The sequence below is a fragment of the Gymnoscopelus braueri genome, assembly GCF_963280865.1.
Source record: "Gymnoscopelus braueri genome assembly, chromosome: 17".
Classification (NCBI taxonomy): Eukaryota; Metazoa; Chordata; class Actinopteri; order Myctophiformes; family Myctophidae; genus Gymnoscopelus; species Gymnoscopelus braueri.
Window position 1 is genome coordinate 44,025,223 of NC_137617.1, and position 16,109 is coordinate 44,041,331.

Sequence of the window (16,109 nt, forward strand, 5' to 3'; positions counted from 1 at the left end):
ATGGCCGCCAATCGGAGACCCAACGGGCCCTGCAGCGCCCCTTGGTTTAAACTGGTGCTATTGGGCGAGATGGCCGTGGGGAAATCCAGCCTGGCGATCTGCTTCGTCGGCGGCAAGTTCCACGAGTCGCGGGACAGCACGATAGGAGCGGCCCGCCTGAGCCGCACGGTGTGCTTGGACGGCACCGCGGTGAGGCTGGAGATCTGGGACACCGCGGGACAAGAGCGCTACCACAGCCTGGCGAACCTGTACTACCGAGGCGCCCAGGCCGCCATCGTGGTCTACGACATCACCAACAAGGCGTCCTTTGCGCGGGCCAAGAACTGGGTGGAGGAGCTGCGAACGAAAGCTAATAACCCCGACATGGTCATCGCCCTGTCGGGCAGCAAGGCCGACCTGGCCGGCAAGAGAGACGTCGACTTCCAGGACGCCCAGTCGTACGCGGACGACAACGGCTTGCTGTTCATGGAGACGTCGGCTAAGACCTCCGTGAACGTGGACGAGATCTTCACGGCCGTGGCCGAGAGATTACTTCCTCCCGAGAGCAGTGAGCAGAACCGGGGATTGGACCTGGAAGACACTTCACCGGCCAAAGTCAAGACTCCGTGCTGCAGGACATGAACGCCCCGAGGCCTAAAAAGTTTTTAACTTCTGCCTTGAGTCGCACAGAGAAAAGAAACGAAAAAAAGTAGAGATCGCCCACTGCTGCCGATCGCTATCGATGTTTTTGACTGATATCTGTGTGTTTTAAAGCAGTGGTTTTCAACCCTTTTCATGTTAAAGTCCATTATTTATTTGACATTTGAGCCACAGACTTTTATGAGATTTAGTCTCTCAGACTCCAAGACCTGGAATATTTGGACAACAGGCAAACGTTGATCAAAATAAGAATGATTTAATTAAGTAATGCAGATGTTTAACAATAATTGAACTCTTGAGAGTGTAAAATGAAACCAAATGGACCTGTAAGGAGGGACAGCGAGTGCATTTTCCGGCAGCGGCTGCTGCCGCGGAGCTTCCGCGGAGCTGCCGGCGGCGCCAGCTTTGGGAGTGTGCTGTAAAGTGTGCTGTAAAGTGTGCCTGTAAGGGTCCATTTGGTTTCATTTTATGCTCTCAACAGTTAAAGATTCTATCTAATAAGGGTCCATTTGGTTACCACCTGGAACCCCCTCAAGGACCACTGGTGGTCCCGGGACCACTGGTTGAGAACCACTGTTTTAAAGCGCTAAATCAAATTGAATCAATTTGACAAACTTATAGACAATTAAAAAAATGCAGATCTACAAGCTTACAGTTGTGAGATATTGTGAGCTTGTACGTACATGGTATTTTGTGAAGAAAAAATGTATAAACCTTTGAAAAAGTTAGAGACAGAGACGCCAGTCTTAAAGTGGTTAAACTAAGGACACATCGGCTGTATAATTGCAGTTACCGATGTCATTAAGAAAGTCAATTACTGGTCAATATAACCGTCCAAACCAACATGGGTCTGGCTCTAAAAAGAAGATGGGGTCTTATATGGAGATCCATCATCTCAGACCTCACGTGGCCAGTCAGTCTTCCATGATGTATACATGTCGTAGCAGTCGGGCAGGAACCTTACATATCCATATTTCAACTTTTTAGGTTTTTTCCATAACCTTATGCACTACTTCATCATACAAGAGTGTCACACAAAAGTAGTGAAAGAAGCAGTATTTGACATAAGGTTTCCACCCGAGAGCGAGCTTATTCGGTTTTTAAGTGTGACGTCTTTTCGTAGTCCGACGTCACTTCTGGGTCCAAGAGGCACCAAACGCCGTCCACTCTTCAGTGTAAACAAACATGTCGGAACCCGTAAATCTTTTTACAATAACCTCTTTTTTCAGAAAGTTGTTCTGACGGGGCGCATACGTCACATACGGCTTAACAACTGTAGAATGATCCGGGCTTTCCAGCAAGGGAAGTTTGCATGTAATTATTTCCATATTATGTGTGTGTATTTCCTCCATTAGTTAAAATTGTATTAACTGAAGTTTGATCTGAAAGGTAAAAATATGAGCAGATTGTAAGGGCCACAGCTCTGACCTATGGCCTCGGGTCCACAGCAAGAGGATATGCATGAGAGAAACAGGAGAGTTTTGATTGATTCAATCAGATAAGGAGCTTGAGGGACAATGGTCACTGTCAACAACACAGAGCTTAAGACAAAAGGCCAATGAAATGATTGACGAGCAGAAGATTAGAGGGTCTTCCGATGCTCAGAAGGGTATGAGGAGATCACTCACTGCTTGAGTAGGGAGACTTGGTAAGTGCTAGATCGCAATGCCTTGTGGGAAATTGATGTAAAATCCAATGGTAGGTTGCAAGTCACGCCCTGTAGGAGGTGGCTTCCTTGGTGAAACCACTGAAACAGTATAAAACCCGGGGTTTTAGCAAGGCAAGTCAGATTCGACATTTGGCTTGGGGATCTGACGAGTTCATGGCCGCATATCAGGGAGGAGCTATGGGACCTAGGAGCTGCAGCACCCCTAGGTTTAAACTGGTGCTATTGGGCGAGATGGCCGTGGGGAAAACCAGCCTGGCGATCTGCTGCGCCGGCGGCAAGTTCCACGAGTCGCAGCACAGCACGGTAGGAGCGGCCCTCCTGAGCCGCACGATGTTTCTAGACGACACCACGGTGAGGCTGGACATCTGGGACACCACGGGACAAGAGCGCTACCACAGCATGATGAACCTGTACTACCGAGGCGCCCAGGCCGCCATCGTGGTCTACGACATCACCAACAAGGCGTCCTTTGTACGGGCCAAGAACTGGGTGGAGGAGCTGCGGACGAAAGCTAATAACCCCGACATGGTCATCGCCCTGTCGGGCAGCAAGGCCGACCTGGCCGGCAAGAGAGCCGTCGACTTCCAGGACGCCCGGTCGTACGCGGACGACAACGGCCTGCTGTTCATGGAGACGTCGGCTAAGACGTCCGCGAACGTGGACGAGATCTTCACGGCCGTGGCCACGAGATTACTGCCTCCTGAGAGCAGTGAAGAGAACCGGGGAGTGGACCTGCAGAAAGACACTCCACCGGCCAAAGTCAAGGCCCCGTGCTGCAGGACATAAAACCTTTTTAACTTGAGTCGCACAGAAAGAAAAAAAAAAGTAGAGATCACCCACTTCTACTGATTATCAATGTTTTTAACTGATATTTGTGTGTTTTAAAGTGCAAAATCAAATTGAATCAATTTGACAAACTTATAGATAGACAATAAAAAAATAGCTAATCTTCAAGCTTACAGTTAATTGTGACGTGTTTTGAGCTTGTATCTGCTACTTCTTTGAAGAAAAAATAAATAAACCTTTGACAAAGTTTAATATTGCCTCTGAGATGTAGTGGAGTAAATTAAATTACCTCAAAATGGTTTGCCTCAAAAGTACAGTACTTGAGTAAATGTACTTAGTTACTTTACACCACTGGTAGGTAGGTAGGTACTGTAGGTCGGTAGGTAGGTAGATGGATAGATAGATGGGTATCAAAGTGGCCTATAATGCATATAAAACAGGGGGTCCTTGAAATGAAAGGGGTTGAGAATGGCGGGTTTATAACACAAGTGTCAAATCCAGGTTAGTGTAGCATCACTGTCTGCAGAGCTGTGTAGAGGAAGCTGTCAAATGTCATGTCCGTATCACACTGGGGGAACGTCAAAGAAAGGAAGGGATTTTACAGAATAGATCTTTTTGACTATTCTGTCGTATTCTGACAAGTTTACCTGACAACTGATGCTCAGAATAGGGGCTGCAAACCCGTCCTCTCTCCAGATGACAGATGTGTATATACGTAGCTTCTTGGGAGATCACAGCAAAACACACTTTTTCTTTTATTTATTTCTTTTTTCACATGAAAAAACTATAAAACATGACACTAGGGTTTTGCTCTGGCCATGAAAGCTCTCAGGGAGTCTCAGGGGGTTTGGTATTTGTCAGTGGTGGAAAAAGTAGGCCTACTCCAATGTTTTACTTAAGTAAAAGTATCAATACTGCAATGTAGAAGTACCCTGTTACAAGTAAAAGTCCGGAATTCAAAATTTACTTGAGTAAACGTATAAAAGTATTGGTATCAAAATGTACTTAAAGTACCAAAAGTAAAAGTAGTCATTATGCAGAATGTCCCATTTCAAGTTTTCAAATGTTTAAAAATCTTTTGAAAATAGCAGATCTACAAGCTCACAATGTGTCGCGTGAGCTTGTAGATCGGCTATTTTCAAATGGCCGAAATGTATATAGGGCTGAAGTGGTTACTGTATGTTTTGTAATAATAAACAAAATCTACAAAGTAACCAGTAACTAAAGTTTTCAAATAAATGTAGTGGAGTAGAAGTAAAAGTATTAGAAATTGGAAATACTCAAGTAAAGTACAAATACTGTACCTCAAAATTGTACTTAAGTAGAGTACTTAAAGGTAGGGTAAGTGATTTGCAATTATTCAAATAATTGCAAAATGGGTCTATGTTCTGATAGTGCTCGTTACTATAGAGTGTCCTGTCCATATAAAGAGTCTCCATGTCTCTCCAGCTCTTTATAAAACAGAAAATGTATTTTGTAGTTTTTTTTTTTTTTTTTTTTAGTTTCATTTCCAATTTTATCCAACCAGGACAGAGAACTCAATCAGGATATAGAATAAACAAGTGAAATTGGAAGTGATGACACTAAGAAATGAGCAGACAAAATTTTAACTGGAACACTATACAAATTAAGCTTAAAAATGGGTACTTTCTCCTGATTGGCTGAGATTTTGACACCTACCGAAAAATGTATTTTCTGTTTATTAAAGAGCTGGAGAGACAGGGAGACATCTGTTACTGAACAAACACTCTATATCAATGGTTACTATCAGAATATAGTATTTTAACCTTTTAACAAAATACTTTTTGTTTTAACCAAAAAATATCACTTACCCTACCTTTAAGTACATGTACTTAGTTACTTTACTCCACTGGTACTGTATGTATGTATTTGTTCTCCCTTTTCTGTAGCTCATTGATTGACTGACTTTAATCATTTTACGGGCAAGGCCACTTGGCCTTTGCTGTTCCTTTTGGAGGGTACAAAAGCCAAATGCTAGGGCAGGAAGGCCATGAAATAAAACGTTGATTTTAAGTCCATGGAAATGAAAAAGGTCCAGAAGGACAAACTTCATGGCCTCCATCAAAACCCTGCCTTGATACACACAATTCATAATAACAGGGGGGACGGGGGGGACGGGGGGGGGCGGGGGAGACGGGGACGGGGGGACTCCTTTAAGTAATACATTATGACCATTTTAAGCCAGACAGGTATACGTAAGAGTTTCTTCCGGCATGAAATCATAATAATAATCTCTTAAAAGCATCACACGGAACAAAGTAAACCAGCTTCAAACTATCCTGACATTTTGTTCAATTTGACATTTTGTTAGAGGATGATGGAGTCTCGGCATGCGTCTGGGCCTTTAGCCCTCAGGTGAATCATTTCCTCTGTTAGGTGTCCTCGTACTGCCTGCTCTAATAGCGGTGATTTACGGCGACAAAAGTAAAGCGCCGCAAAAAGCTGCCATCACCGAAAAAAAAAGATGAACCCGCTTTCAGATCAGCACAGAATGTCAGGAAAACATGACGGGTCTTTTAGGGGTAAATCAGACCGCTGCGATTTTTCTCTGCAACATTCTAATGCTTAGAATAAGTACAGACTGTAAGCTTTCAAATGATGGGCATTTACATTTGACACATTTGAACTTCTACATTTCTACACTTCTACATTTGAAAAAGATAATGCTTATTTGATGGTTGTTAAAGGTTTCATGACATTCAATTTTACAACACATTAAAAGTCTTTGTCATGGTCCTTCAAACGTGTATAAAAAGTTTTAACAAAAAAATCCACTCCAGTGATCCATGGCAGGTGTTTTTCTCTCACATTTCTAAAGCCTTTTCAACTGCAATGAAAAAATAAATCTTTGCCTGCGGGTGTCGCTAGTGAGGGATTTTGCCTGTCAATCATCGCCTCTGCTCCGCCCCCCCCCCCCAAAGGAAAGGATAGGGGAGGGGCGAGGAGGAGAGTGGGCGGGATTAATGGCCTGTGACTTCACTGCCCAAGGGCCAAGCTCAGATTACTTTTCAGCCTAATAATTCAGAAAACCCCAGACCACAGAAAATCCATTGAATGTTCAAAGTTCAGATTTTTTGGGTGTAATTGAGGTCATAAAACCCCCCAAAAAACATTAAAAAAGTGAAAATGAATGTCATAGAACCTTTAAACCTGAAATCACGAGGTTTGGGATGTTTTCACTCTTTGGCAAGTCAGGTAATGGGTGTGAAGTTACAATAGCTGGTCAAATCCGCCCCTTACCCCTCCTCTAACCGGCAGAATACTAGATGAACACCAGACCCATAGAGAGAGAGAGAGAGAGAGAGAGAGAGAGTTCTGTCACGCTTTAATCCTGCCACAAAGGGGGCTGCCTGGAACTTAATCATTGAGATAGAACGAGCATTTTCGCATTCCATTCTTACAATGGGAGTCTATGCTAGTGTCGTCGCTCTCATACTAGATTACGCTGGTGAACACTGGCCAGCAGAAACCGCAGATGTAAATGTTGGCTTCATTTTGTTAACCCTTCATCTGTGTCATTTTAGATTTTAGCAACATAATTATGTTTTACAGAAAACACTTAGGATCTAGAACATTGGTTTAGAAGAGCGGTTCTCAAAAATAGCAGATATACAAGCTCACAGCGCGTCACTTCGTGCCGCGCTGTGAGCTTGTACATCTGCTATTTTTGAACGTGGCACTAAACATTTTCAGATGGGGGTCCGCGCCCAAATACATGTCATTTTCGGGGTTCATTTTGAGAACTACTGATTTAGAAGGCATGTGTAGGACTTAATGGGTTAATGTTAATGTGCATCTCAGTTCCCAGGTGGGTATAGTTAAACACACAAAAAAAAACTGTTAAAAACTGTTTACAAATTAATGTAAACTTTGTTAATGTGAAAAATAAATAAATAAAAACACACACCCACGAAAAAACAAACAAACCCTGACCTATTTTTCTCATTAATTTTGTGCATTTTCAAAACTCCTTACAGGATGAACCTTTTGCTGGGCCCTAAAAAGCTGTTACTATGTTACAGTGTCAACCTACTCTGGCTCGTCACATTTTAAAATTGTAAACTGGAGAATGTTCTTTTTTTCTGACATGGCAGCTGACACTGCAGGGAGGTACAGAGTTACAAACAACGTTCAACAAACATCTCAAACTCTGCGATCAAGCCCCCTCGTTTGCAGTGGAGGAAAGTAACTAAGTACTGTACTCAAGTACTGTACTTATAAGTACAATTTTAAGGTACTTTTTCTTTACTGGAGTATTTCCAATTTCCAATACTTTTACTTCTACTCCACTACATCTCAGAGACAAATATTGTGTTTTTACTTCAGTACAATTATTTGAAAACTTTAGTTACTATACTTTGTAGATTTTGATTATTATTACAAAACCTACATTAACCCCTTCAGTCCTATATACATTTAGGCCATTTGAAAATAGCCGATCTACAAGCTCACAATGCGTCGCATCAATTGTGAGCTTGTAGATCTGCTATTTTCAAAAGATTTTGATACATTTTTTTATACATTCGAAAACTGGTGAAATGGGACATTCTGCATAATGAGTACTTTTACTTTTGATACGTTTTGATACCAATACCTTTGTACTTTTACTCAAGTAAATTTTTAATTCCAGACTTCTACTTGTAACAGAGTATTTCTACAATGCAGTATTGATACTGAGTTTTACTATTGAGTTTTACTTAAGTAGAAAAAATTACTTTTTCCACCACTCCACTGCCAGGAGGTACAGAGTTACAAACAACGTTCAACAAACATCTCATACTCTGCGATCAAGCCCCCTCGTTTGCGGATGCAATGCTGGCAGAAATCCGGGGCAACCTCATTTGGCAAAGAAAGCTGAATGATTCACAGAGGTCAGAAGCCAAGGGCATTTTCTAGAGCTTATACTGACCATAATTACTCGGCCACGGTTTTGCTTCTCGCTCCATTTCTTATTTAGCTATTGATTAACCCACTAAGACCGGGAAAGTATCACTTTTAGATTTATTTGGCTACTCAAAAATAGCATTATGTACAAGCTCGTAGTGCGGCACCGAGTGCCGCACTACGAGCTTGTAGATCTGCTATTTTTTGAAAAATCGTGAAAATGTGTGCAAATCTTTGAATACATATTTTTAAAGCGAACATTTTTAACTCAAATCTTTGCTTCTGGTGGATTCTACAAATCTTTATTGTTGCTATATCAGTGGTTCTCAAACTTCTTTCATGTCAAGGACCCCCAAAATGATATGTATTTGGCCGCAGACCACCATCTCAAATGTTGTTCCAGGGACCCCCCAGAAGCAGATATTTGAGTTAAAAATGTAATCTACAAGCTCGTAGCGCGCCTGGCACCGAGTGCCGCGCTACGAGCTTGTAGATCTGCTATTATTGAATAGCTAAAGAAATCTTAAAAATGACACAGATGCATTCCCGGTCTTAATGGGTTAAAATACAACTGTGCATAATAAGTCGGGGTATTTGCATGCTACGGTGTTTCGAATACAAATCCAAAGACCTAGAACCTTATGCTACCGTATTCTCCCACCCCTCCTTCCCGCTACTGTACTGTTTATATCAGCTAGCGTTGTGGTGCTAACGCAGCTTCATTATTATTGAATACAGTGTGCGCTGTGAGAGGCTCCTGTTACCTTGGGACTGTAATCAGGGCTGACATGAGGTGAGATAGCATGCCTCTCATCCACAATCTCTCTAAGTGTGTAGCACGGGCGTTTGAAATGCAGCCCATAGGCCCGGCCCCGCCTGACATCCGTCTCGGGTTTTAAGACGCCGCGCGGCGCCCATGATTGACGACCCTCAAACCTCGCTCTGGAAAGAGAGGCGAGGTCCCCCGGTGGACAGATGAGGATCACAAATCTCTCTCTCTCTCTCTCTCTCTCTCTCTCTCTCTCTCTCTCTCTCTCTCTCTCTCTCTCGACATTTAACCAATTAAACCCCAGCATCAGTATTGTGCAGAAAGCTTCCGCAGAAAATAGCCTATCGACAAGCTCACAACGTGGCGCGGTGTGGACTTGACTATCTGCAATTTTTTGGCCAAAGCTTTCCCCACAATAACAGAAAACAGTAAACTCACTAGTGTAGAGCCCTGAGGAACTCCGCTTAACCATATAGGGTTTAAGTGGTTAAACATGTGTTGTCACATGCCCTTTGTCTCCGTGTTTTCCTCCTGTTTTAAATCCCAGCGCCCATGTTCTGGGGGCGAATATAAACGATCTACAAGCTCACAATGTGTTTTATGAGCTACGCCTATTTTCGTCTACTTTAGCTATGTCTATTTTCGGCAAAGAGATTTATTTTAGAGGGAGAGAAAAAAAAAAGAAGTGGACTAATAAAGAGCCCTGGAGGACCCCGGTCAACTAAGTATAGGCTACAGGGTTTAATCACTTGAGCATCACTATTCTGGGGTGAACACTAAGTGAAAATTATAGCTCTACAAGCTCACGTTATTGCGACTCATTGAGAGCTTGTAGGCTACTGATTGGCGTTTTTGCTGAGGAGATTTGATGTAGAGGGAAAAAAGTATAGAGCTATGAGGAGCTGCTGAGGCACGAATATGATTACATAATCAGCCAATCTGTGATCACACGCCCCCCCCCCCCCACACACACACACGCACGCACGCACGCACGCACACACACACACACACACACACACACACACACACACACACACACACACACACACACACACACACACACACACACACACACACACACACACACACACACACACACACACACACACACACACACACACACACACACACACACACACACACACACACTAGTAGCTTCTGTTCCAACGGCCAAGAGCCTGGGTGTTGTCCTGGACAATCATCAGGGGCAATTTAAGCCCCACATTGCAGCCGCCACTCGCTCCTGAAGATTTACACTTTATGACATCTGAAGGATCAGACCCTTCCTCACCCAGGAGACTGACTGCCCAGCTCCTCATCCAGGCCTCAGTCATCTCAAAGCTTGACTATACCGTAACTCCCTCCTTATACTGGCCTCCCGGCATGCTCACTTAAGCCCCTCCAAATGGTCCAGAAAGCCTGCAGCATGCCTGGTCTTCAACAAGCCAAAATTGTCATGTCTTCCCCCTCTTTCCCGCTCCCTCCATTGGCTCCTGGTTGCTGCCCACACTGAGTACAAAACACTAATGTTTGCAATGGTAAAGTGTCTGCCCACCACCGCAGAGGCCCACCACCGCAGTGGTTGTGGGTTTGAATCCATCATGGTGCATCAGGCGAGCGTCTACGCGGGAGGGAGGTTGATAATTGTCACTGCATGTAAATTGGGGGAAAAAAGGCCAACAAAAAACAACAACAAATCACTGATGTTGGCCTACAAGTCAACTAAAGGTATGGCACCCCCATTATACCTTCGAGGCCTGACGCAACCCTAGAACCGCTCCCACTCACTTACTGTACATCAGCTAACACAAGAATGCTGCACAAGCCTTCCCTAAAACACTCTTGACAGCACCTACACATCCAAGACTATTCGAATAAACTCCCTGTTGCAGTCAGAATTGCAGACTCACTCCTAATCCAATTGACCAAGACATGGTTACTATGCAGGCATACGTACAGGGCAGGAATTTCAAGGAGGCCACGAAGGCCATGGCCGTCATTGCCCTCATTGCCCCTCAGTTTGGCCTTGTGCCCCTCAAAAACAATGGCATGCCCTGAGGCCACAGTGGACTTAATGCCCCAGCTGACTGCTTTCTCCTCTGTCTCTTTCTTGTCAGTATGTAGACACCAGTGTCTCTTTCTTTCTAGTGTCTTTTGTTGAGATTCTGAATTCTTCACTCCCCTGAGTCCTCATCTTTAAACCAATCCAGTGATTTTGATTGGTGCAGGGCTGAGCATGGATCAGATTGTAAATACCATCATGTATTTATTTCACTGCAGATAATCTACATATCAAATTTAAAATCATCCTTAACTCTCTTAGTGCCACGCCCCGAGATATCCCGAGTTTTTCCCGAGTACCCTCCGTGCCAGCACGAGAAATCCCGAGTTTTTACTTTTGACTGTGGTCGCGCTATACTGTTTATTTTTCATGATCACTTTCGCTTCCTGACTCCTTCAGACTCATTGGGTTCCGGTTTCATGACGCAGATTCCGTTTCCGGTTCTCATTTTTTTCCCGCGATCATTTTTGGCCAGAATAGGGAAAGTCACGTTTTTTCACACGGTATAAAAAACAAACGGAGAGGTCCACGTCTACTCTCTTTGGTCTGGGTGACGATCAGTCATCGTAGTCGTGTATCACATCGTAATTTAGCCCGATCAACGATTGTCAAAAATGTCAACATCCGGTTATGACCGGATGTGACGTGAGCCTGTTTGGGAGGGGGCGAGTGAGCCAGCGAGGTCATCAATGTGTCGATTTGTTGCTCTCCTGGTAGAACTGTATTATGGGTTTAAAAACCCAATCAGATCATTTATTTGAATGAAAAATTACAAAATTAAAAAATAAAATAAAACGCAAATTGCTGGCACTGGGGGAGTACTTTATGAAAATACTCTTGGCACTGAAAGAGTTAACCCTTACATTTAATTAATTATTTCAATGGACTAAAATCTTGTTTATTGTATGGCCTTCCTCCCCTGGCATTTCGCCCTTTGTGCCCTAGAAAAAATGGATAACACCAAAGGCCAAGTGGCCTTGCCCCTAAAATGACGAAATTCCAAGCGTGCATACGTATCATGATCACTTCATGGTTCTCATGTGTTTTGTTTCTTAGATGTGTTTTGATTCACCACAAATGTTAAGAATGATTTACAGTATATAGCAGTGATTTAGATAGCATGCTGTTTAGACAGATGCTAGGTTCATCGTTTATCTGGTATCCTAGTGTGTTTGAGAACCTACACGTCTCTCTCTGCTCTCTGTTCACGTGATAATTCACCTTGTTTATTGACCAGAATTCAATAAACACGTGTACGTTGCTCATGGATAAGAGCGTCCGCTAAATGCCTGACTTGTAAAGTGTGTGTGTGTGTGTGTGTGTGTGTGTGTGTGTGTGTGTGTGTGTGTGTGTGTGTGTGTGTGTGTGTGTGTGTGTGTGTGTGTGTGTGTGTGTGTGTGTGTGTGTGTGTGTGTGTGTGTGTTCGCTTTAGTGTCTCTTTCCATGCGAGAGACCTGGGTTCAAATCTTGGACACTTACAATTGGGAAAAGATTCAGGTTAGGATGAATTGTTGACGGTTTGGAGTTATGCTTGATTTATACAATAATATAATGTATTTACACTGAAAATATCTAATATCAATCTAACAGCTATAAAAAAAAAAGTGCTGTGGATATCTGTCCTAAAATGTGGAAGTATAGTAATACCATCATGTGTGTTGTGCCTGTGTGCGTGCCTGCATGTAAGAGAAAATGAGAGACATAGAGGAATAAAAATATATACCCTGAGAAAAGCAGGAATTGAGGCAACCCTCTGGATTCAAGGCCATTTTCATCATCACCATCGGGGGAAAAAAAGATGATTTAGTCTCAGTGAAACATATCTTGGCAGCGGACCAGCTATGAAGGACCTTGATCCTCCCATCATGTCCCTCCGTTGTGTCATTTCATTAGTCTAACCCAGTAAGACCGGGAACGCATCTGTGTCGTTTTAAGATTTCTTTGGCTATTCAAAAGTAGCAGATCTACGAGCTTGTAGATCTGCCATTTCTTCTTTTCTTTTTTTTTATCGTGAACATTTTTGCAAATCTTTAAATATAATATATATTTTTAAGCAAACATTTGTAACTCAAATCTTTGCTTCTGGGGGGTCCCTGGGACCATAATATTTTGAAATGGGGGTCCACGACAAAATACATATAATTTTAGGAGGTCCTTGACGTGAAAACGTTTGAGGACCACTGATATTATAGCAGCATTCGTTTTTTTTTTCAGAAGACTAATTTAGAAGACATTTGTAGAACCCCCAGAAGCAAAGATTTGAGTTACAAATGTTCACTTTAAAAAACTATATAATATATTCAAAGATTTGCAGACATTTTCAAGATTTTTTTTAAATAGCAGATCTACAAGCTTGTAGCGCGGCACTCGGTGCCGCGCTACAAGCTTGTTGATATGCTATTTTTGAATAGCCAAAGAATATATGAAAATGACACAGATGCCTTCCCGGTCTGAGGGGGCTAATGACCCATCGATTCAGCATTTATACGCAACAAAACTCTATTGGAAGTGGCTGCGTGCCAAGCTCCATCACAGGGACACAGGGCTGTGTGCATCTTGGCAGAAGAAAGGTCGATTTAACACAGTGGTTCTCAAACATTTTCATGTCCAGGACCCCCCCATAGTGATGTGTGTTTGGCCGTGCACCCCCCAACTGAGATTATATCTTGTGTCGGGAATCCCTAAATAAAAAAAAATAACTTGCGTGTCGGCGTGTTGTGAGTAGGGTTTCCATCCTTTAGACTCTTAAAGGGATAGTTCACCCCCAAAATGACTTTTTTTTCCTATCGATTAGTCACCCCATGTTTTTTTTTTTTTTGTCACATTCTTAAGACAATAATTTGACGACCGGTTTCGGTGTCTCCTAACGAAACCGCTGCCGGTTTCTTTCTTTTTTTAAAGTATATTTTGATGCTGCACTACTTTTGTACTCTTACACATTTTGAGGCTTTTACCAACTTTTCTTTTTATATAGGCAACGGTATATTGTGGCATTATACTTTTACTTATAAGTAATAAAAAATCTGAGTACTTATCACCACTGTTTTCCACACAGGCTTGCTTGGCTTGTGTCGTTTGCCTTTGTCTTATACCTGGCAGCAGCAGCGTGCACGTGAGTGCGCATGTGAAGGTTGACGTGGGATGGAGGTTTGTGTATTGTACACAGAGCGACAGTGGTGGAAAAAGTACTCATGTTTTTTTTTACTTAAGTAAAAGTATCAATGCTGCAATGTAGAAACACTCTGTTACAAGTCAAAGTAAAATTGACTTGAGTGAAAGTACAAAAGCATTGGCATCAAAATATACTTAAAATACCAAAAGTGAAAGTGCTCATTATGCAGAAGTTATCGTGATATATATAACTATATAACTGTCTAAAATGTATAACAAATCTTTTGAAAATAGCAGATCTATAAGCACACAACACGTCGCATTGCGACGTGTTGTGTGCTTGTAGATCGGCTATTTTCAAATAGCCTAGTTCAAATAGGGCTGAAGAGGTTAATGTATGTTTTGTAATAATAATCAAAATCTACAAAGTAACTAGTAACTTAAGCTTTCAAATCATTGTAGTGGAGTGAAAAGTAAAATATTTGCGTAGGTGTAGTGGAGTTAACAAACAAAGTATAACAAATTGGAAATACTTCAAATTTGTTCTTAGTAGTGCATACAGACATGTCTGGTCACCAGCAAACAACAACAACAACAACAATGCCTGTTCCTCTCAATGCAAGTGAACCTTGAGACAGTAATTATCCAAATGCAATGTCTTTGTCAAGATATCCAATTACCATCTTGTAAAACATGCTGCAATGGCCCTGCATGCCACGTGGAATGAAATGTGGGCAGAAGATTTTTTATTTTCTTTTTTACATAAAGTTGTATTTACGTAACTATTTTTGTGAAATCTTATTTTGTCTTTATGGTAGAGCAGTGGTTCTCAAAATGGGTTCCGTGGACCCTCAGGGGGCCTTGGGGGGGATCCAGGGGGTCCCAAGTGTCAAGGTGATTTGAAATAATGTAATGTTATTCATTTAAGATAACTCTATATTATATATTCTAAGAAAGAAACATTTAATATGAACTTAAATAACATATTGTGCCATATAATTCCAGCTGTGAGTTGGTTCCTGCTTAATGCCAAGGGCTCGTGTTATGTGTTAATGAAGAAGGTGTTAAATCTGAGTTAAACAAAGGGTTCATGACTATATGTAAGCACTCCACCCTGAAGTAGATCAATACCTTCTCTAGTTTCGACTAAGCACCCCACCCTGAGGGCGTGGGTCTGAAAGTAGGCTATTTAAGGTGAGGTCAGACATGGTCTGAGTTGAGTCAGCCTGTATGTCGCTTTGAAACGCGTATGTTGGCTCCACTGTATTTGAATACCTTAACATCTCTCATACAGTACTTTGAAATCTGAGTTCTTGTCCGTCTCATTATTGTGCCCCATCCAGATTCCTCATTAACACAAGCAATAGTAGTTAGTATAGCATCACAATCATTTGCCCACTTTAACCATATTTTATACGTTGGCTATTCAAAAATAGCAGATATACAAGCTGTAATAGCAATCTACATTTTGTCCAACTTTTTTGAAAATCAAAAAAAAAAATGGGAACATTCTGAATAAGGAATGAAAAAAAAAGAAGAAGGAATCAAAGAAAGACAACAAGGTATTTACATGTTTACACATACTGTAGCTGTAGCATATCCACCCGGAAATGATGTACATGAGGTACAAGACACACAGACCTCAAACTCGGACAAACGTATGGCCCCCCCCCCAACTGTGCCACCCTCCGCCTCCGCCCGCCATGACAGACGATGACAGTCCCCAGTCATCTTCTGAGAGCCTTTCCCCCGGCATGCCGCCGACGGCCTTTGTCCCCCCATTCATCTCACACGCCGCTCCTCTTTTTAACCCATTAAAACCGAGAACTCATCTGTGTAACCACTTAAACCATTATTTTATACTTGTGGCTATTCAAAAACAGCAGATATACAAGCTCATAGCGTGGCACCGAGTGCCGTGCTCTCGGAAAATAAAAAAATTGTGAAAATGTGTGCTAGTCTTTGAATACACATTTTTAAAGCAAACGTTTTTAACTCAAATCTTTGCTTCTGGGGGTCCCTGGAACAACATATTTTCAGATGGGGGGACCGCGGCCAAATACAAGTTTGAGACAGCCACTGGTATAGTAACATACGTTTTTCAGAAAACTGTTAGGATTTACAAGACATTCGTAGAATCTCCAGAAGCAAAGATTTGAGTAACAAAT

General features: G+C 42.3%; 2 protein-coding genes across 2 annotated transcripts; both read left to right on the top strand.

The window, feature by feature from the left end:
• On the top strand, window positions 1-621 carry LOC308105169 (ras-related protein Rab-5A-like; the record flags this gene model as incomplete). Its single annotated transcript, XM_080455804.1, has 1 exon — window positions 1-621. The coding sequence occupies one exon, from the start codon at window positions 1-3 to the stop codon at window positions 619-621; it is 621 nt and encodes a 206-aa protein (XP_080311930.1).
• A 1,840-nt stretch (window positions 622-2,461) lies between these two features.
• LOC308105170 (ras-related protein Rab-5A-like) lies at window positions 2,462-3,094 on the top strand (the record flags this gene model as incomplete). Its single annotated transcript, XM_080455805.1, has 1 exon — window positions 2,462-3,094. The coding sequence occupies one exon, from the start codon at window positions 2,462-2,464 to the stop codon at window positions 3,092-3,094; it is 633 nt and encodes a 210-aa protein (XP_080311931.1).
• Between the last annotated feature and the right edge of the window lie 13,015 nt (window positions 3,095-16,109).